The sequence below is a fragment of the Carya illinoinensis genome, chromosome 9 (assembly GCF_018687715.1).
Source record: "Carya illinoinensis cultivar Pawnee chromosome 9, C.illinoinensisPawnee_v1, whole genome shotgun sequence".
NCBI classification, from domain to species: domain Eukaryota; kingdom Viridiplantae; phylum Streptophyta; class Magnoliopsida; order Fagales; family Juglandaceae; genus Carya; species Carya illinoinensis.
In genome coordinates, this window is record NC_056760.1 from 26,645,248 (window position 1) to 26,668,621 (window position 23,374).

Consider the following 23,374-nt stretch of genomic DNA (forward strand, 5'->3'; position numbering starts at 1 on the left):
GAAATATATTCAGAGTTAATGATCAGAGATTGAAGCACGATTATAGAGAACAAGTGGAGAGGAACTATGTACTTATTCCTCTTGGAGGCTCTAATTGATGAAGCTTCAAAAGTCTGGCTGTAGACTTTAAAACAAGCACTTATGGGAGGCAACCCATAGAACTTTCTTTTATTTTTTTATTTTTATTTTTTTGAATAATTTGGATTTTGATGAAAGTTTATTTAGCATAAATAAAGAGCTGAAAATTATAAACTACGGCTGATTCACCAAGAAACTAGGTGATTGGTGCAAAACTGTAAGTGCACAATATCGTAGTTTTATAGTTAAATGATAAGAAGAGTATTGTCCTTAAGGATTGGTAACTTACTTTTGACAAGTATTGAAATTATTCTAATCTCAACTTTATTTAGGAAAGTCACTAAGATTGTTTGTAATTGCAATTTGAAAGAAAATCAATTCAAAGAAAATACTCAAAGGAAAATGAAGCTATTGTTCGAAAATCAAATTAATGAGAAAAAAAACTTCTAGGAAATAGATTTCACCTAATCTCTCACTATGTTTTACTCATCTAACTAATTTAATTTAATTCTCTTTATTTATTAGTAAATCTCCAACTCATCCAAAAGCCTATTTCGATAGTCGATTGGAAATTATTCTTATTCATCATTTTACACTAGAGTATGAAAATTAATAAAGCAAGAAAGTATCAAGACTAACGATTTGAATATTACATAGGTTCATACAAGTCTTTCAATCTCTATATTTACTTATGCCAAAATATTCAAGATCTATCCTATAATTCTTTCTTTCGATAGCAAATTATAAGATTAAAATCATCTAACTAATGACCAGTTAATTAGAAGCAATTAGATCAGAATAAATCAGACAAACATATAAGAGAATTACTTTAAATTAACATAGACAAGCAAACATAGTTTGGAATTAGATTACATTGTTTTCCTATAATAAAGAAAATTTAGTTCATGCTAAAAATTAAATTCAATATAAACGAATTCACCATAATTTTCTTAAGGAATGAAAGAAAACAAACACTGAAAAAAATTACTCCTCATCGTTGTCCTCCAACTCATAGCGTCCTTCTTCCAAACTGTAAAGAAAAAATTCTCAATATGAAAAGTGTGTCGTCCAAGTCAAACCAAAGGCCCCACGGTGTGAAACTCTGGTCCTTTTTACCTTTTCAATCCTTCATTTCATCCTCACATGCACGTGATCTTAGATATAATCAAATAGCATTTTTTTTTTTTGAATTTTTAACTTTTGACCTACATGGTGGTAGTTATAATAGATAGACTTCATTCCAAAGCATGCTCTCTCTCTCTCTCTCTCTCTCTCTCTCTCTCTCTCTCTCTCTCTCTCTCTCTCTCTCTCTCTCTCTCTCTCTCTCTCTCTCTCTCTCTCTCTCTCTCTCTCTCTCTCTCTCTCTCTCTCAAGCCTTTCCTTTGTAAAAACTTCCCCATCTCTATTGTTTCTCCAAGTGAATTTATCCCCACTATAGCCTAAATCATACAATTCACATGCCTCTAAAGCAAATTGAAAAGTCTCCATCTGTCTAGTGGGTCTTCTTGCAACAGCAAACTTTTCATATTGTTTAAGAATCACATTAGAGTCCCTAACACAAAGCCTACCCATTGTACCTTGAGGCTTTAGTGCTTGAAGCAGTCTCTAACTTTCCACTCTTTTACCACTTTCAAGGTTATAGAACCTAGTGAATATCCATCTCTCATCAGCTTGTGGATAAGAAAACCAAACTAAAATATGCCAATCAATGTAGGATTCTAACTCCACCACCACATTGGATTTCCATAGCAAAGCTAAACTCCCTCTCCATCCCCTACTGTTAATCACAAAACTTTTGTCAAATCCAATTTTGTTTCTAATACTCTCCACCTTATCTCTACAACACTTAGTCTTCATGATAAAGACTAATTGTAGGCACTTAGATTTCAACGGTTGGTGAAGCTCACAAATTGTATGAGGATTTCCAAGCCATCAATAGTTACAGCTTAAGCAAATCATTGGTTGTGGTGAGGCTGCATAGTAGCCACCACCAAATCATCCTGAGTTAATCTCTTTGCAGGTGTGAGCTAAGCTTTGAGCCTTTTGGATACAGGTGATAGTACCAAATTTCCTTTGCCAATGACAACAGACATCTTGTTACATTTACCAAGTGGGAAGCCTTTTGCCTTTCCATTTTGTGTAGTACTTTTTTCTTCTATCTTTCCTTCTCTACGTGGACACCCTACTAGATTTCATAGGAGATTCTTGTAAACCAAGATTGACTGAATCAATTTCCACATCAATGATGATATTAGAAGAAGGTGTACTATGGAAAGCATGAGAATCATGATTCCTTGTTTCTGTTTCCATAACTTAGAGGAAATCCTCCCTACCTTCTTTATTAAAAAAATCTTGAAGAGTGAGCAGAGAAGAAGTTTGACTTACAAAGAGATGGCTATTGACTTCCAAAAAAGGCAAGCCTTCCTTATTTTCTCCAATATTTGCTCCTTCTGGACCTCTATGCCATGATCCTTGCCAATAACTCCTCTATTTTCCTTGGATAACGCTTGACTTGCCTCTTCAGGAATCTCTTTTCATTTTTTCTCATTGGAATCTGCTTGTCAGTGGGGACTATAGTTGTTAGAGCTCAAGGTACCACCATACTGGCCAAAGTAACTACATAATTAAATGGTGAGGCACGTAGACATTAGCCATATTGTTCCATAAACTGATCATCCCCTTTCGCCTTAGTACATTTGTTGTCCTTATGGTTCAAAGTGCCACACTTAAAACAAAAAGTTGGCAGTTGTTCATACTGGAAATGAATAAGCATTTGCTTGCCCGCTATGTTAAGAACACATCCTCAAATCAAAGGGCTTGAAATATCAACTTCCACATGAATTCCAAGAAACCTCCCTCACCCTTTGCCATTTGTATCCACTTCTACTTTAAGAACCTTACCCATGCAAAAGGCCAGATGTAGTCCAATTTCCTCAGTCATAGCAACGAAGGGGAGGTTGTGTAATTGCACCCAGAAGGGTTCATGTTGGAACTGCACTTCGTTTGGCAAGAGGGTCCCATCAAATACATTGAGACTAATTAGATGTCTATCGAAAGACCAAGCGCGGCCATGCATCACCTTCTCTTTTTCTAAATGGTGGAGCTCCACCAAAAATCTATTATCACCTACATCATGAAACTGCACCCACCCTCCTAGGTTCTAGACTTTGGCCATTGTTGATCTGAATGCCTCCTTGTTAGTGTGCTTATCATTGACAAGCAATGCAAGGAGCAAGGAGGATGTGTTCAGCCTTAGTCAATGATAATCCCTTCCATAACATTGTTATTTCCTCAACCATAACTGCAAAACTCTTCAGACTATTATCTAAGAGACATACATTTTGTCAGAGCAAAATGGCCACACCCCACCCTTAAGAAAGGATAGGACCAAGTATTAGCTATCAAGACCTCATCTTCTAGTGTAACTTCTTTATTCATTATAAGAAAAATGAATAATTTAACTTTTTAAAACAACTCATCAAGTTGTAGGAGAGAGCTTAACACTTTTAAATATTAAAAAAAAATTCACAACATCGTTAAAAAAAAAACATTTCCTTAATCATTTAGTAAAAAAGAAAAAAAAAAGCACATGTCGAGGATCTTGACAAGATCCCTGTCGGGATCCTCCATCTGGAAGAGAAGCAATTCTCTTATTGTTTATAGGAGGTGAATTTTAGATTCATCCCAAAGCCTGTAAGTTTTGATATCCGATGCAATCATGATTTGACATTTACTACTAATTATGAAGCAACTTGTGATTTTGAGAATGAGGAACTAACTAGTTGGAGCTAAGTCATGATTACAGTGTTAACGTAGATTTTTATATTATTCTTCGTTAGCATGTATAGATCTAATAGTTAGGACTTATAGTTAGTTCTTACTTTGTATAGTTTTTACCTTGTAAAGATTTCCTACTTAATGAGAATGAGGTTGCAAATAGCAGACAAGTTTTCCAAAGCTCTTTACATATTTTTTTGGTCTCTCGTCGTATACGGGTTTTTAGGAATATGATTGTATTTGAAAATTAATATTTCTTTCCATCTCATGTTGAGCTGCCATCTGCATTTTTATCTCTTCTGCCTAGTTTTTCTGGTTCCCCAACAATTGTGGAAAGGTTCAAACCTAGTTTTGTGTATGGAAGATGTAGTTGACATGAGTTTGGTTCCACTTCCTCTATGCCCCCTTCCGTTCTTCACCCTGCGCTTGATCTTGCTCTTACTTCCACCACTCTTCGCCGGTCTACTCGTCCTTCTCAATCCCCTGATTGATATGGTTTCTTCTCTCCTATTTCTCTAGTCGCTACTTTATCATCTATTTCCATTCCCTCTTGCTACAAACAGGCCATGGAACATGAGTGTTGGCAAAACGCAATATAAGCAGAACTTCAAGCACTTGAGGAGAATCACACTTGGGATGTTGTTCCTTATCCTCCTACAGTCAAACTTATTGGAAGTAAATGAGTTTTCTCTATAAAACTTTATTTTGATGGCTCTTTGGACCGGTACAAAAATTGCCATGTAGCTCTAGGTAACAAGTAAGAATATGAGGTTGATTATGAGGAGACATTTGCTCCTGTTGCCAAAATGACCACGATTCGAACCATCTTAGCTATTGCCGCTTCATAGTCGTGGCAACTCATCAAATGGATGTGAAGAATGCCTTTCTTCATAGTGATCTCCAGGAAGAGATTTACATGAAGCTTCCCTCTGGTATGACTACTTCTTTTCCTCATGATGTCTGTAAGCTGAGGTGTCCTCTGTATGGGCTCAAGTAGGCACCCTAGGCTTGGTTTGAGAATTTTTGTAGTACACTTCTTTCATTCAATTTTACACAAAGTCAGTATGATTCTTCTCTCTTCTTCCACACATTTGCATTGGGTATAGTCATTCTCTTAGTTTAAGTGGATGATATTATCATTACTGGCACTGACTATGCTTTGATTACTAAGTTTCAGCAATTGTTACATGCAACTTTCCATATGAAAGATCTTGGCCAGCTCACATACTTCTTAGGATCGGAAGTTCATCATTGGGCCAATGGTATTTTCGTGAACCAACATAAGTATATTCAAGATCTTATCACCTTGGCTGGTTTGAAGGACACTTCTTCTGTTGATACTCCTATAGAGGTAAATGTCAAATACAGGGAAGATGAAGGGGACCTTCTTGATGATCCTACTCTCTATCGACGCCTGGTTGGGTGTCTTATCTATTTGACCACTACTTGACGTGATATCTCCTATGTTGTTCATTAGGCCAGTCAGTTTATGTCTTCTCCTCGGCATCTCCATCTTGCTGCAGTTCAACGCATCATCTGCTATCTTTGAGGTTCATCTACTCATGGGTTGTTCTTTCTTACCGGCTCATCTCTTCAACTTGTTGCCTATAGTGATGCTGATTGGGCTACGTGTCCGATACACATAGATCTACTACGGGTTGGTGTATGTTTTTAGGTGATCCCTTAATTTCTTGGAGATGTAAGAAACAAGATTGTGTTTCTAAATCCTCTATTGAGGCAGAGTGTCGGGCCATGTCTGGTACTTGTTCTGAAATTGTATGGCTACGCGGTCTTCTTAAGGAGCTTAGGTTTCCTCAGACTACTTCTACCCCTCTTCATGCTGATAATACTAGTGCTATTCAGATTACAACCAATCCCGTCTTCCATGAACGCACCAAGCACATTGATGTTGATTTTCATTCTATTTGCGATACCTTGAAAAATCAGTTGATATCTCTTCCTTATATTTCTTTTGATCTCCAAGTGGCTGAAGTCTTCACCAAAGCTGTGACTCGACAGTAGTATCAATTTCTTGTTGGCAAATTGTTGTAGGTTGACTTACTAGCATCAATTTGAGGGGGGATGTTAACGTAGATTTTATATTATTCTTTGTTACCATGTATAGATTCTAATAGTTAGGACTTATACTTAGTTCTTACCTTGTAAAGATTGCCTACTTAATGAGAACGAGGCTGCACATAGCAGACAAGTTTTCCAAATGTCTCTACATATTTTTCTGGTCTCTACTATTTTGACATACAGACCATTTTGTATTTGAGGTATGACCATGGAATGGAAATGCAGTGTGCCCTGGCATATTAAAATGAATTGAAGGATACAATTTCATCACCAAGAACAAAGCACATTCATACATAAACTTAACAAGCATGAAAGCCAAAAGCAACAAGTTTGATATTACATAAAACATGACACTCCAACAGAATAGTTGACATGCAAGGATGCTGCCATCTTTTGTTGGGTTATTACCTTTATTTCTCAAAAGTACAATCCTTGATATTCATCATGAGTTAATATTTTAAAAAGATGATCTAGAGAAAGAATCAGTTCTTGCAGTTCTGATGTTGCTAGATCCTTTCAACAGATCAAATGCAGTGAGAGAATATGGAAGAAGTACGACATCCATGTCCTTGCCAGCATTTTCAAGTGGATTCTGGTTTGGGTTGACCTGGATACATACAATGGAAGACAAAAAGTACTATTTAGAGTTATATGTTATTTCTGTCAATCTTACCATTCAAGAGAGAATATTCTTTCCCCTTTGTCAATTTTTCTTCTCCTCTTTATTTCATACTGTAATTTTTTGTTTGTAGTAGATTGTGGGAATCATGAAACCATTTATAGACCAAGAGATATGATCCTATATAGATATTACATTGGCAAGAAGATATGAATAGCCGCATACAGCTAAATAGTTGCTATTTGATTAGAGGCCAATTAAAATCCTATGAGATTTTTGCCCAACTTTTGGCTGTGTATGGGTAAAGATGGTAGAGAAATATTCTACCCACCAGCAATAGGATATTGTCTTGGTCAATGAATATTCACTTCATAACCATAAATTGAAAACCTATCCTAATCTTTTGAGAATGTCTGAAGATCATCTTTATTTTAAGGTAATGAAAATGAAGACAATCTAAAAAATTACCTACAAAATAGCATGTAGAAGTATATCTAAATACCCGGAGAAACCCTCAAACAATTCAAAAGACATGTTTTCTAATCTATTGAAAAAACGATTCCTGAATTACCTTCTTTGGCTCCTTGAAGGAATTCTCATCCATCAGATTACCAGAGGTGAGTTCAGTCTTGTTCGACCCGGATAACTGTATGGAGTTGGGCTCCAATCCATCAACACTTATCTTAAGATTAACTGTGTTATTCCAAAAGTTCACAATCTGCCAAAAAAAAAAATATATTATCTCAAATTAATAGCAGTGCCACAATCTCATAGATAGAAAAGCCATATTCCATTGATCAATTTCAAAAGCATGTGGTGCATCTACGAAAGTCAGAACAACTAAAGAGCTAGAAAAACCATTTCTCTGCCATTATTAACCACATGTATGCAAGTAACTAAAGACAAGATATTCCTACAAAAAAGTAACCGGATAATATGCCCAAACAAAGAAAAATCTGTGAAGATGTTTGAATTTGATGGAGCTGGAAAATGGGGTAGCTGGGAAGCGTTGCAATATAAAAATAGTGAGGTCACTTATGAGGAAGCAAACCTTTATTCTTAGGTAACTCTTGCCATCATCCGTATTATTCCACATAATTGCAGATGCAATTAGGGAAGTGGATGTATTTGTTAGGAGTGTTGAATGAAGAACAGTTGCTGAACTAGACTCCCTGAAAAAATGTTGCGCCCAGTAGCTTGGTGTTCCATATAGCTGTGAAGAGTTAAAGACGATTGCATCTGGACTCCACCTTAATAGAAAGTTCTTCAATCTCAGTATAACACTTATATAAAGGTTGAATTTTCATTTTTGAAGTAAAATATATGGAAAATTATTTTATGATAAAATTTTGAGATAAATTACCTCCTATCATTATCATTCACAAAAAGTCGTGCGTAGCATGCCATTCTGACTATATCACTGCATTGAAGAGAGAAATGGAAGTCCTTAGCAGCTTTTCTTTCTTATTAGCGTTACAATTCTTACCATAGAAGCTAATTAATTGCAAAAGAATTTGAAGATCAAGATCCTTAATTTATGCACACAAACCTACGGTTGACAAGTCGTGTTTTCAGGTCGTATTTATGTCGTGTCAAGTCATAAAAATTCGACTATATAGGTCAACCCAAATCAAAACTGTTAAGCTAAATATGTCAAACTTTCAAATCCTAACCCAACCTATTTAGATAATTGGTCGTGTCGTGTTATTCATTTTCACTTATTTAATAATTAATTAGAAATAGGTCAATACAACATGACTCATTTAAACTTGGGGTGAGCATTGACAAAGTCGGAGTCGGATTCCCCTAAATCCAACTTATACTATAGTGTCTAATTACATCTTATCATACTATAGTATTAAATATTATTTTTAGTATCTAATTACATGTTATTATACTATAGTATTATATGTTATTATATTATACTAGTGTTTAACTTATTTATAACTTATTTTTACACTAGACTTATTTCTAGTGTCTAATTACATGTTATTATACTAATGTGTAACATATTTTTAACTTAATCATATACTAGACTTTCTCCTGTCTAATTACAAGTTACTATACTTGAGTAAATTAGTATTTTGCGTTATTAAACTATTATACTAGGATTATATGTATATTAGTGTCTAACTCGAAGTCAGTCCAGCGACCCCTCTAACTCTAACTCCGACTCAAAAGCACAAAAAGAATAAAAAAAAATCCGACTCCATTTTGTCGGAGTTGGAGTGGGGTCGGATTCTGATTTGGATTTTTGCTCAGCCCTAATTTAAACCCATTTCACGTAGATGAGTTCAACTAACATGTATAACCAAGTTGACATAATTAACATAATTTCACATAAAAGTTCAAATTTATATTTATTAGTAGCAACAATATTTTTAAAAAAATAAGACTATCTACTAACAAAAAATATCAATATTTTTCAAATTTTAACATATAAGTAAACCAATATTACGAACCCTACAATAACAAATATGAGTATAGGTCCAGAATTACAATTCCAATAATAAAAACATAAACATAAAACATATTGAGAAATACTAATATTACAGCTCAATAATAATAAAATTTTAATTTTGAAATAAAATCAAAGCGGGTTGATTCAGGTTAAGCAGGTTATATAAATCATATCTTAACAGGTCAATCTGTTTTGACCTGAAATCATTAACATAAAACTCAAACCCGCTAATTTCGTATAATATTCGTATTGGGTTCATAAATTGTGTCACATATTGCCACTCCTACACAATCCCATATGAAAACTCCAAGATTTAGGTATGCTTGAGAGACTTACCATTGTCAATTTCAGAAAATTAATGCAAATCAAAGCAGTTTATATACTCTACTTGGTACTTATATGTCAAACTAAATGGGCATAGGTTTCCATTTTAGGATTTTCCCTTTCTTTTATACTTTTACTATTTTGTTTTCTTTTTAACTAAACTAGAGACCTGATTAGAAGCTAATATTTTCTTTGTTCTGCAGTTTGTACATACCGCACACATCTCCTTGGAATGAATTTATCGCTACATAAAGGCTTAGGCTCAAAGCACTATTTTGGTTAGCAGAGGATGAACAGACACCGAAAAGGAAAGGCCAAACACTTAGGCCTAATGGCAAGAACCCTCACAAGATTTGGGCTCCAGATCGGATGTCTTCTAGAATAATGGTTCTTCACCCAACACTCCTCCTATCTGGTTGTGCGGGTGAGCCTTTTGGATTCCCACTTTCCTAGATAGAAGGACAAGCAAACAAAAGAAAGAAATAGCTACTTAACAAAAGGATCTTACAAAACATTTTTACAAATTGATGTAACTTGATTTGAGACGTCAAATCTACTTTACAATAAACAGAGCTTTACAATATGACATCCCAAATCAAGCCACATCAATTTGTAAGTTTACTTTTATAGAATTTATTTTAAAATCAAGCATTTCCCATAATAAGCCAACCATGTTATGCCTTCATCAAGAGAGGGGGTCCCCACCATACACCTTTGTTTGAAGCCATATCATCCATCAAATTCCAGCTATCATTTCCTATACCACACCCTCTGCACTCTTCACACCAATCTATTGTCTTTTGGTTGTCACCTTTTGTTTAAACCAAATAACTCTTTAGTTAAGATGCCTTTGTTGCACAGGACCAAAACATCTTACATGACTTGAAGGAGAAATGTTCAATGTTACTAAGGAAAACTGTTAGAGGATACTTGGGGGAAAATGAAGAAAGTTCATGCATTAAGATTCAGAACCATTTGCTATTAATGAATTTGAATAACAAATTCAGTTGACAATTAAGTTTGTTGTAGAACTTGTATTGGCTAGCGTGGTGCAGTTCATGAGTACATCATATGTGTCGGCGTTTTTAACTAAAAGTCATCTCTTCCATGATCAAGACGAATCTATTTGTAATTTTATCAATACAAGAAATAAAGACTATAAACTGTAAGACTATAAGCTTGCAAGTCATTAGCAAATATAACTTCAGTGTACTAATCTCGTTAAACGAACCTGAATCATGTTCATAATGGCTTGAGAACTACATACAATTCATCTCATGAGAAACCTACGAATTGAAATAAACAGATATGCCCAGGGAATAAACACATTCATCTAAGAAAATAAACAATTTTTTAATAATAAAGCACAAGTTTAATTGACTTTAAGAACACAATTCTAACATTAAAATTAGGCAAACGACAGGGGAAAACTCAGCATCTTCCAAAAACTATCAATTCAGAGTTGATATTTTTATTTTCTTTTTCTAGGATTAGTTGCATGGTTCCCCTAAAGAATGCTTTGGAGGAAAAAAGAATTGTCAAATTTGGATTGAATTGAAGTAATTGCAAGCACAATTTTACCGTAAGCAAGCACAAAATTACATCAAACCTGTTCTGTTCAATCCCAATAAGGAATGCAGCCTCAGCCAGCGCTGCTAAAAGATTTCCTTTGCCAGCATGTTTCCGAGTTACAGCATACTCACTTACAAAAGCCTGATGCATATCAATGAAAACCCTTTAAGCATTTGATCAAATGCATATATTATATCATACAGGGACAACATCACACCTTTGCACCATTACGTGATGCAAGATCGAACAGATGAGCCAGTGAAAACATGTCCTTGGCAGTTTTATAAACCTAACAAAACACCAGAGTAAGACGACTTTGTACCTCGTTAGCAAATAACGGACGAAAGACATTCATATCATAAAACATAAAAGATCATTGAAATGGCTCCATTCACATATCAATACAAGAAATAAAGATGAGAATTTTACATGATAATCATAAAAATCTGCAGGGTGATCCAACTTTTGAGAAAACCTGTTACAATTTGTGATAATTTTGATGTCCGGATAAGCCTTCTTTATGGCATTATAGAACTTGACGTAATTTCCTGGTCAATGAACAATAAATTAATAAAGAAAATAAAACAAAGAATAAAGTCATACATCAGGTGCATCACTAAGAATCTGTATTGCAGTGACAATTTTTTTTTTTTTCTTCTGAATTCTTTGGTTTCTAAATATATTTGGAAGGAATAATGGTTATTGCAACAACTAAATTATAGCACACATGCAGTCAGTCAAATTAAGCAAGCAGTACACATCCAGAAACAAAGTTAAAGAGTTTTTCTTGAAGCAGTCAACTTTTGGTGCGCACAAAATACAAAGGAAAAATAATTACACCCATCTTCCCGTGGCTAACTTTCCAGTGAGGCAAGTAAAATATGAAAACAACTCCATTCAATGGTGAGAGATTTTAAATGTGTTGCTTACAGAAGTTTATATGACAAGAGAAACTTGATTCAAAAAAATGTTTTTACAGGAATGAAGCATCATGGAGGGAAAGAAAGCTGCAATCAAAGGCATTCAGATCTTCATTAACATAGAGTTGATTTTCTCCAACATGAATTTCTTGCAACTAGCTAGCATTGTCATTTTAGTATTGCAATGATTTTTCTCCATTAGGATAATACCCAGAATGATGTTTTCCGAGTCATTCTAAATTGAAATAATGTGTGGGTGTGTGTACACACCATGCAAGGGTATGCATGAGAGAAAGACAGATTGTGGGCCCTATCTAGCCCAATAAGGATCATGCTTATGACCGATAAATCAGATTTTTCCTCAGTGCATAAGAGTTAGATAAATAACATCATCAGACATGAGGAAAATTATAATGCCCAATAAAAAGCGGTAAAAAGTGCATTAATTATGTATGACTAAGTAGAATAGGACAAAATATGAAATAGACTTTACTGACTCGAAAAGAACCTACAGAAGAAGCTCTGGAGTAATTGACTCAGATGCATTAAAACGTTTCCCGTATAGATTAGGTGATTCTTACTCAAATTACTAAATGTATGGAGAAGATCATATTTTGCTCAATTTATAATCTCTATAAAGGCATCCAATCTATCTGTTAAATAATAACTAAGAAAATAATAATAATAACATCAAAACATAAATGGAAACCTCGGTAATTCTTTTTCCCGCAATCCTCATTCCCAAGAGCGACATGTCTCAAATCAAAAGGTTCTGGATGTCCCATTGCAGCTCGTATAGAGCCCCATGTAGAATTAGGATAACCTCTAGCAAATTCAATACTATCGAGGGCTTCCTGTAATCAAGTCATTTATCATCAAAGAATAAAAATATCGACTTTTCAGCACCAAAAAGTGAGGCTGAATTGTACAGAACATGATTTGAGCTATGAAGCTCTGTTATGGTAAAGGGTGATTGAGTAGGAACTTGATCAACTTAATGTAATAGGAACCAACAAACGCATATACTTACTTGCACAAAAGGCATGACATTGGAAGTATTAACTTGATCATTATGACTGATCCCTGTATAATTGTTTGATTATATACGGTAACAAAACATATATTATTCAATTACTAGATTGAAAGACAAACAGTTAGAATCACAAGCATTGGTGAAGTACCACTATTGAACACCCATACTGGCAATGCACCTAGGTCCTCTGATAGCTGCAGAAAACAAAAAATAATGTTTTAAAATCTGCTCAAGAATCCTATAATGGAACATTCTCAGGTGCTTAGTAATGCTAACACCCCACCCCCAAAATTAAATAAGATGCCTACTTGTAGAAACTCAAAGTAACCAAGGCCATCATCCGTCCAGTACATCCAAACATCACCAAAGTGCCCTGGTCTCTCTTCCCAGGGTCCAATGGTCGCTTTCCAACGAAATGCATTTCTTAACCATTCACCTTCAACAAAGCAGCCACCTGATGCAACATAATTTGGAGGGCGCACTTCATTATTTAGGTAGAAACTTCTGAGGAATAAAACAATATATATGTAATAACAATTAAACTATGATGTCAACCCTTGCTCGGTCAATTAACAAACAGAAAAAGCCCAATGTACATGCCAAAATTTACAGCACCTTTATAACCCATTTGAAGCTGCTGCTTCTTTTTGAATGGGGTGCAGTTGGAGGTAGTGTTGGGAACAAAGATATAGAGGATAGAAAATGACCGATCCTTTCATGAGTTTCTTACTCATTTTCTCACAGACGTTCTTGGACAAATTTGTGATTAATATTGGAAAAGAAAAAAAAAATGTATAAAGAAAAGCCAAAATGGGGACGTCAAGCAAGAACACAGAATAACAAATAAATAATAACAGCTTAAGATTTAAAGTTGGGAGCATCTATAAAACTTAAGAAAAACTTCAAAGAGGCAAAATAAAAAAAAAAAAAGGAAAAAAAAAGAAGTTGAATAAAGACCCATCTGAACAAAACTTCAAGAAAAGTCACTTGATTTCACTCATGGATTCTCCACACCATCAAAAGCACTCCTGCTAAGTAATATATATCATATTGTCTTGGATCCAAATAAGCATTCAAAAGAATGAATGACCATGTACCAAAAGGGAAGACGTAGATAAATTATTATGGAAATATAAGCGTCAGCATCACAAATATTACACTCATTCTTCAGAAGCCTGTATGATGCAGTCTAAATGTTCCTAAGAATAACTAATACAATCTGAATTGAGAATTCTCAACACATACAATTTTTACTCACCTGGAAATCTGATAAATTTTGGTTTTAGATCTGCCAGCATGTCAACAAGATCACTACGGAAACCATGTCCCTGTGCCAAGACAGATTTTGTTGAAGACTAACAAGACCTCAAAGTGATGCATGTACTAAGCCATAACAAGAGGCTTTCGGTGAGCATTGAGGTTAAAACTTGACAATAAGTAAATATATAATTATTTTGAACAACTTGCACAGAAGAAATCAACTTCCAACATGACCATAGCTCAAGTGATGAAAGGTGAAAGCTTGCATATTTTAATCTTTATTTAAGTTTTGAACTTCCACAAATTCGTTCAATCCTAACATGAATCAGAATGTGAAAATTGATCGAACAAGGCTTATACTTTTTCTTTCAGCATGTATTACTTTTCATTATCATTAAGTGGGTATCAATTTCACAAATTTAAGGTGGTGTAATAGTGGCTGAACACTAGTCAAGTAGATGACAAAAATCGCACAATCTATAAAGTTTGTTTAAGATTTTTCATAGAATGGCTTTTAAAACTGTGTTCATTATATCTTCTTCTTTTGTTTCACTTTCCCCAGGATAAAGTCCAAAATTCTCATTTGACCAGCTCAATTTATACTGCATTGTAAAGGGGTTGATATCAAAGAAAGAAACAACAATAGCTTAATGTAATGCAGCAGATAATTACCACTTTCAGTGACTGCAAGAGACCTTTTGTTGTTAGATTCTGGGAAGACAGAAAGATTGCAAACAATTTCTTGTTTGTAACGTTTTCATTTTGGTAAAATATTAGACTACCCTATTCTAATTTTTATTCTTTTAGCAAGGAGTAGATCGTCTAGTAGCCGAGATCATGCCACCAGAGGTCTAGTTAACCATAAATTTCCGTATCCAAATTAACAATTGATTATCGAGGCAAGGCGGCCTTAAATGAAGAACGAGTCTTCTTAAAACATCTTATCTTCAAAAATCTAAATTTCTTAATGAATATAATTTCAGAATCAAGATTTCAATACTATAAGTTGCATGCCATGCATCAGGCATAATAAACACTAGGGTACGTGTATAAATTCCATTTCATGGTATTGGATGTGGACGATGTGAAGAAAAGGAAAGCTCACAGGAAAAGTCCATCGACACCCCATCACATAATATGAACAGTAAATTAAATGATCGTCCCGCGAGAAGACATTCAACTCAGGCATTAATAAACTACTATCATAATTGTATCACGTGAAGATGCATAATCTATCTTATATATATATAAATAAACCACAGTTTGTGTAATACCCTAATGAAAGGCTCAAACCACATGACCTATACTTCAAAAAGACTAGTCAATGATATAATTGGAGTTTCATTAGAATATTACAAAGAGTAAAAGCTTCTCATTCGCAAGTAAAGTAGGATCTCATACACCACCTACCATTATCCTTATCATATGGGGTATCACAATTTGAGTGCATACATACCTCATGTAATGACCATATATGACTCCAGAAAGAAACAGATACCTTATATGTCTCCATAGGCATTGCTGACACTTGGTCAAACCAAATAACTCCTTTTCTGGTTGTAGTCAATTGAAGTCTTGAATTAGGATTTGAGGCATTGGCTTCCAACACGACCTCCATCTTTGTCCAGGTTGCGACGTCACGAAAAGAAGCTCTGAGAGGCAGTCAAATTTATTTCAAAGGATGCATTAGCCCTGTTTGATTAGATAATATTTACAGAACACTGAAAGAATGTACAAATGTTGCTCACATTATGTCATGAGTTGCCAGTGTCTCCAAGCCATTCGGGCCCGTCAATGACACGGATACATTAATTGCTCCTGATGAACGAACATACAGAACCACTTTGTATTTCTTTCCTTTCTCAATATTCTGAAAGAAAACAAAAGTGAATTTGCACCAAATCAGAAGTTTGAAAGAATAACTTGGCAGAATTACGATATAAAAGATGCAGGACATAGCATCCTGTTGCCGAGACAGCCAAACATCCTGAAACCAATATGGACTGTAACATTCAAGATTTTCCCAAAAACAAAAGTTGTATTCCCTGCACACGGGATTAAATTTTTTAACTATTCCAAATAAGGAAGAGAGAGAGAGAGAGAGAGGCACTATGCAAATTAGTGATCTTGTCGTAAAAAAGGTGTAAACATACCATGCCCCAGAAGCCTGGGTTATAAATACCAACGCCCCCAGCAGGACAGATATTGGTACCTTCTGTGTCACATAGTACTTCCATTCGGAGTGCAACCTTATTGTGCTCAAAACATGATGAGCGGTCCGTGGACAGTGTAAGGGATGAGTCCTCATCCCCAATAATAGACCAAGGGTCTATGTTTGAGGGGATATCAGGTCCCCCAGCTTCAAAACCTGGAAAAGAAATTTTATAAAAATCCCTAACGCTAAAATATAAAGATGAGGTCTGGTATTTAAAAAGCTGGTTGTACAAGACAATATCAAAGTCATAAAATTTATACCAAAGTTCGACAAGTATATATATATATTGGCACTAATGATAGCAAACAGCTTCATGGATGGTTGGATCCCAAATATAACTTTTTATAAATGTTTTAAAAATCTCAGTACTGGAGACCAGCACATATTGAAACACTGATTCCTCCCTCCCTGCCTCCCTTCCTCTTATTTTACCATTGCAAGGGTGATCTAGTATTTCAGTTTGAACACCCCAAATGCCAAAAATCAGACAAATTTAAAGTCGATTCCTTCTTCTTCAAACTCTCTTGTACATTGGAAGTTTAGAGTATTTAGAAATGACCTCTGTTGCTCACAAGCTCTGCCCACAACCCTCCAGCACCGGCATGGTTAATCTCCTGCAGAAAAGCATTTGAGAGAATGAATATTCACCCTAGTCACAAATTGTTGATAAGATTGACATGCTTGGCTAATCTGATCAATCATGTTTCCGTATACAAAATTCAGAACTCCATGGCGGTACTTTCATGGAATTCCTCACTTTTTAAGAATGCAACTATATTATTGTGTGCATGTGCATATAAATACATGGAAATAACAAGCAAGTTCAACACCACTATTTTGGAAAAAAGTGGGACCCATTTGAAAAAATTCAAATTTTCATGGTGGCTAGCATTGTTTTCAAAGAACCTGTGCGGAGACCGTAGGGTGTGTGCACAATTGCACGTGTAAAAACTCGAAGCACAACAATGTTACAACATAGACTGCATCTAGAGCACAAGCAGGAATTCACTATATAAAAATGCGATAATGATTTTAAAAGCAAAAGCAAAAAGCAAGCAATAGAGACGACAACATACAAGAAAGTTGAAGAAACTCAATCAGCGTTGAAGAGGATGTTCATAATTCCAGGTCGACAACTAACCTCAAAAAAGATTCCAAAAAGTGTTTCGGGTATTGGCCGTCCCAATGCTTCAGAAGCATTTACAAGAAGAAATGCTGTTTGGTTGGCGTCATCTCCAATAGAAAGACATTGAGGCACAAGCAAACTCCCAACGAAAAAGCAAAGCAGAAGAACACTGTAAGGAACCTTGCAAGAACCCATCTTGTCCTCAACACATCTACTCTATTGATAACCTTATGAAGATAAAGGAGCTTATTCAGTTATATTCTGAGGAATTCAACAGAAAAAGTAGATAGATTGATAAGCAACACTGGACTCACTCCTCACAAATTTAGTTGAAAGCGAAATTTAACAGCTGAGAAAGTCTTAAGAGCGAGGAGTGACGAGTGTTGTTGGAAGTGGGAGCTTCACTGTTATTTGTCTGTACCGGAGTTTATTACAACAAGAGCTTTTATAGTTGGGTAATGAAGAGTCTTTGCCTTGCTTTCACGTAAGCAGCTATTTTTCAGTCAGTGGATTTCAAGCTACAGCGACTTCATCGTTTGGCTGTGGACCCCACCTCCCGCGATTCTGTCTTCCGATTCTCCTGAACCTGGATTGGACAGTTGTTTTATTGTATCTTATTTGATTTCGTTATTATAACCTTTCAAAATTTTTATATAAAATATAATAAATAATTCAATTATTTTAATTCTTAAAATAATAAAAATATTTAAAACTAAAATTATAATAATATTTTATTCAATTTTAATCTGAACTCACTATTCAAATATCATCAAAGGTAAAAGATAATTGTTATAAGATGATATATTTTTATATATTTTATTTTTAAATATTATTTAAATATAAAATACTTTTAATTTTATGAGACGGGTTATGCACATCGGAATAGCCCGACAAATTTTCTTGAGAAGGCATTTAGCCTTTTTATTTTTTCATATATTTTATTATATCTTTAAATATTTTTAAAAAGATTCACAATATCATTAAAAAAATATTTTCTTAATTATTAAGTTAAAAAAAAAAAACATCATTGGAATCCAATGTCGGGACTTACAAGTTTAATTGACATTACATCTTATGATACAATAAAATTATCACGTGTATGTACTCTAAGAATACCTAATAAATTAGTTAAATATGATTAAATATTGTACATCAATAAGATAGAAGTTTTGCCTGTCATATTCTTTAAAAGAAAAAAAAAAATTGTTTTTTGTAATGTTCAAAATGTGTAAAATTATTAAATTACTCGAGACCCAATTCATGAGGCCTCAAATAAATAATTAAATATTCTGTAATTAGGATTATGATTAAGATCAACAATAAATACTATATTAAATTTAGAGTAATGCTACATACAGTTAAGAAGTGAGTAAATACCGTACAGTCGCTTTAAAAAAGAGTGAGGTTTATTATTAAAAAATTAATTTCTTTTTATATGGATTCCATATTTATTTACTTTTTTTTAAAATGATTGTACAGTTTTTACGCACTCACGACTACAACTATTATTTCTCTTAAATTTAAGAGACAAATCAAATTTAGAGTAAGAATTTTCAAAATTTGTTAATATAGGCCAATTTCCAATTGCAGACAGTTTTAATATAATTAAGATGAAAAATTTTACGTGTAGCCACTTTTACATATTCCTTTATGCATTCCACTAATGTGATAGGCTGTGTCACTTTCTTTAATATAAAATAATTATTTTAGCCAATTATATTAGTAGAATAAGTAAAGAATATGTAAAAATGACTGTATTTATTATTTCTCAATTAAGATACATTATAATTATTATCAAATTTAAGCTATCACATATAATTCATCTTATAGCATTGATGAAAAGATAAAGGGTTAATGAACAATCTCACGTCACTGTAATAAAATACGATTGAGTAAAATAGAAGTTTTGTATAAAGTTGTTTTTCAATTACAAATAGCCACTTGCATTATTGCTTTTTGAATTAAAAATATGAGGAAATAGTAATCATTCACTCTTGAATGTTTCACACTCATAAATAAAAGCATTCTTAACATATTTAAAAGAACACTAGGATGTATTGTAAGTTAGTTCAATCTATTTATATAAAATAGGTTCGAAAATGAGCTGTATTATGTAGATACACTTCTAATTAATTGTTTTTAGGCAACTCCAGTGTCGGTGGAGACCAAGCAATCAACTTCGGCACTTGCATTGCAATAGCCACAACTGAACAATTTAGCTCCTTCAACACCACCAAGTCATGCGACCCCACAAATTTCAACTTTTGCATGGAATCTGAAATGTCCAGAATAAATCCTTTGATCATCCGAATAATACCCTTCCAGTCATATTTCACTTCTTCCATAGGTGCCGCACAACGAGCTCTCCAAAGAGCCCAAGAAATAAGAAGAGGAATTATACCATGAAGCCAATGAACTTGTGAGGAAGAAGAAGCACGACACCACCAAACATTTAATACCCCGGTCCATACCCGAGTTAGTGGTAATCAAATGCCAAAAATTGCTGCAAAAAAAGATAAAGGGTTGATGAACAATCTAATAAAATACGATCGAGTAAAATAGAAGTTTTGTATAAAGTTGTTTTTCAATTACAAATAGCCACTTGCATTATTACTTTTCGAATTAAAAATATGAGGAAATAGTAATCATTCACTCTTGAATGTTTCACACTCATAAATAAAAGCATTGTTAACATATTTAAAAGAACACTAGGAGTTTTGTCTTAAGATGCGATGTGAGTTACTTCAATCTATTGACATAAAATGGATTCAAATAAGCTGTATTATGTTGATACATTTTTAATTAATTATTAAACGAGTTAAAACAAATGACATAACATGACCTGTTAATGTAAAATATGAATAAAATAAATTAATTTATATAGTCAAATATTCATAACTTGACACAATATGAATGCGATCCGTAAACATTAATTGTCACCCTTAATGTAAATTAATTGGAGTAAAACAGAAGTTTTGTACAAACTTGTTTCTCAATTACAAATGGCCACTTGATTATTACTTTTCAAATTAAAAATACGAGGAAATAGTAATCATTCAGTCACGTATGTTTCATACTCATCAATAAAGCATTGTAGACATATTTAAAAGAAAACTAGAATTTTTGTTTATTCGCATCCATCTCATCACAAAATTTGGATAAACCTCAATTAAATAATTGTAATTTCAAAGAGCTTACAAATTCTCATTTCCTCATAAAAAAAGAGGCAAATAAATAAATAAATAAAACAAAAATTTGGAAACCATCTCAACAATAGGTCTATTAATTTGATGGAGCTGTTTTAAAATGCCATTTATAAACACTACAAACAATCAAGCTTTTTTCAACACTCACAATCATCACAAAAAAGTATGAAAATTGCTGGATATGACTAATTCTAGCAATTTTAACTTCCTTGCACGTTCGCCACAATTATCGTGTTTTTTTTACTCAAAACATCAATAAAAAAATAATCGTTGCTAAAAATACTTTTACGAGCAATTTTTTTTCCTTGCTAATAGTCCAAATTTCGTTGTAAATTTCCTCATGCCTTTAAAGATAAATCGCTGAGAAATCTCAATTGCAGCATTTTATATCGCCACAAATACTAGAGAAATCGCTATAATAGATCTGAGGTATTTCCAGTAAAAATAATAAAATTCTTGCAAAACATCTTTTGTAGCGTAACTGTGACGCTGCAAATAGAACCAAAATCACTACAAATAATCAGAAACTACTGCAAATTGAGTGATCCATTTAAGGAAAAACCGTTGCTAAAATTTAATTGCAGCATTTTGTATCGTTGCAATCACTATAAAATCGCTGCAAAAAAGTCCCGCTCATTTCCATCGAATATTAAATTTTTGTTGCAAAACACCTTTTGCAGCGTAACTATGACGTTACAAATAGAACCAAAATCACTGCAAATAATCAAAAAATGTTGCAAATGGGGTGATCCATTTAAGGGAAAATTGTTGCTAAAATTTAATTGCAACATTTTGTATTGTCGCAATAACCACAAAATCGCTGCAAAAAATTTCCGGTCATTTCCAGTGAATATTAAATTTTTGTTGCAAAAGAAGTTTTCAGTGTAACTCTGACGCTTCAAATAGAATCAAAAGCGCTGCAAATAATCATAAACTGTTGCAAATGGGGTCATCCATTTAAGGAAAAATCATTGCTAAAATTTAATTGTAGCATTTTGTATAATTGCAAAAACTGTAAAAATTGCTGCAATTGATTTTTTTGGTGCATTTTTTCCCTGCTCTCGCCAAAGACGTTGGTTTATAAGTGTGTCATTTTCGCACTTGATCTTAAATATATTATTTATCTTATTAATACATTTTTTATCCTATTCATGTCAGTCACTAAATAATTATTTAATCAATCTAGTGACTAGCTTGAAATAATAAATTAACTTTTTTTAATACCTTAAACTGCACTTAATTTAAGGTTAATTCATCATTCATTAAGGAACACTTTTCAATCATAATCCACATTATAATAATCACCACAAGTTTTTCACCTACATGAAACGATCACACATAAACCTATAATTCTTTCTATTCCTTTGCTATATAAAACTTATAGTATTTATCCAACACTCAATTTAGAAATAAGAAACATAAAGAAAAATCTTGGAACTTTCATTATAAATCAAATCTTTGATTACCATTTTCATCTAATATAATATATCAAACACATTCATTCATCCAAACCCAGTGGGAAATTCACATTAATGTAGTTATGGGCGGTGGACCAATTTGAACCCAAAACCTACAACTTACAAACTACTAAATATATAGAACACATTTCTTGCTTCTCAACATTAATTGAAAATGTTCACATTCATTCAAACTGTTCAATTGTCCTACTCCTCTATATTTAAAAATTATATCATGTCATCTATAAGAATGTGCACCTGGGTATTGTTGCTTGGGTAGAACAACTTTAACACGTCTGCATCATTGGGGGGGATTCATTGTTCAACATTTTTTATATTTCAATCTCTCCAACTCCAATCTATCAATGATAAATAAAGAGAGCCATTACATAAACCGATTAATTTAATAGAGCATACATTGGCATGAACAAGAAAATAATACTCAAATTTGAAAACTAACTTTAACGTTCCTTCATCATCACCAATTGCCAAAATGGCAAACATAAAGTTAGGCTAAAAAAAATAATTATCTTATAGTCATTTAAGCAAAACACTCTTCACAAGGAAACTAGCACTTTTAGCAAAGCTGCTTGTAAAGAAATACACTGTAAATATATTTGAAAGATTCTTTCGTTCTGTATATTTTACTTGTGGTATACATGCAGTATATATATAAGTGTATCTGAAACTAATTGATGTACAAGCAGTTACATGCAATATATTTTTTATTTGTATAGTTGTATATATTTAAATTAAAATTTAAATATTGCTGATCTTCAACAGTGATTTCATTTGAAATCAGTTGATCTTCTACACTGCTGAACCCAAAACAGTGTCTGAAATACATCAAGCTTATATCATAAAGGAACGCATGTGAAGACGTCATCAACAGCAAACAAACTATATTAGTTTCAGCATTATGCATGGTTTTGTTTTCTAGTTAATGTATGTGTTTTCAACCCCCATCTAGCTGTGATTTAGACAATGTGTACTTGTAATGATAACACGTTCTGTCAATTTTTCTTATTATATTGTTTTCCATAAAAAACCATAAATATTTCAGCAATATCTCTCATGATGATCAATGACCATTCCTAGGTGCAATGCTTAACACTTCTCCTTAAATATGGTTGGAAATATACTTAACATGACTTCAATAATCTTGGGGATGCTACTGAATATTGGTCATGATAAACCTAAAGATAATCTTTAAGAACATGCATGCATATCTACAAGCAAAACTGCAA

General features: G+C 33.6%; 1 protein-coding gene across 1 annotated transcript; it reads right to left on the reverse strand.

Moving 5' to 3' along the window:
• Positions 1 to 6,143: 6,143 nt before the first annotated feature.
• LOC122275215 (alpha-L-arabinofuranosidase 1-like) lies at positions 6,144 to 17,786 on the reverse strand. Its single transcript, XM_043084197.1, has 17 exons — positions 17,480 to 17,786; positions 16,898 to 16,952; positions 16,277 to 16,491; positions 15,872 to 15,993; positions 15,622 to 15,775; positions 14,122 to 14,191; positions 13,172 to 13,317; positions 13,012 to 13,057; positions 12,861 to 12,913; positions 12,540 to 12,684; positions 11,340 to 11,458; positions 11,128 to 11,199; positions 10,948 to 11,051; positions 7,917 to 7,973; positions 7,605 to 7,803; positions 7,125 to 7,271; positions 6,144 to 6,541 (listed from the first exon to the last, which is right to left on the reverse strand). Exons 1-17 carry the CDS (start codon positions 17,657 to 17,659, stop codon positions 6,392 to 6,394), a joined length of 2,034 nt encoding a protein of 677 aa, XP_042940131.1. The 5' UTR covers positions 17,660 to 17,786; the 3' UTR covers positions 6,144 to 6,391.
• Positions 17,787 to 23,374: the final 5,588 nt, after the last annotated feature.

What these genes read in the sequence shown, in the direction of transcription:
- LOC122275215 (XM_043084197.1), bottom strand. Translation starts at nt 17,659, where the DNA reads ATGGGTTCTTGCAAGGTTCCTTACAGTGTTCTTCTGCTTTGCTTTTTC. An exon ending in TGCCTATGGAGACATATAAG is followed by an intron (nt 14,192 to 15,621) that starts GTATCTGTTTCT and finishes GTCTTGGCACAG; the next exon opens with GGACATGGTTTCCGTAGTGA. An exon ending in AGTATGGGTGTTCAATAGTG is followed by an intron (nt 12,914 to 13,011) that starts GTACTTCACCAA and finishes ACAATTATACAG; the next exon opens with GGATCAGTCATAATGATCAA.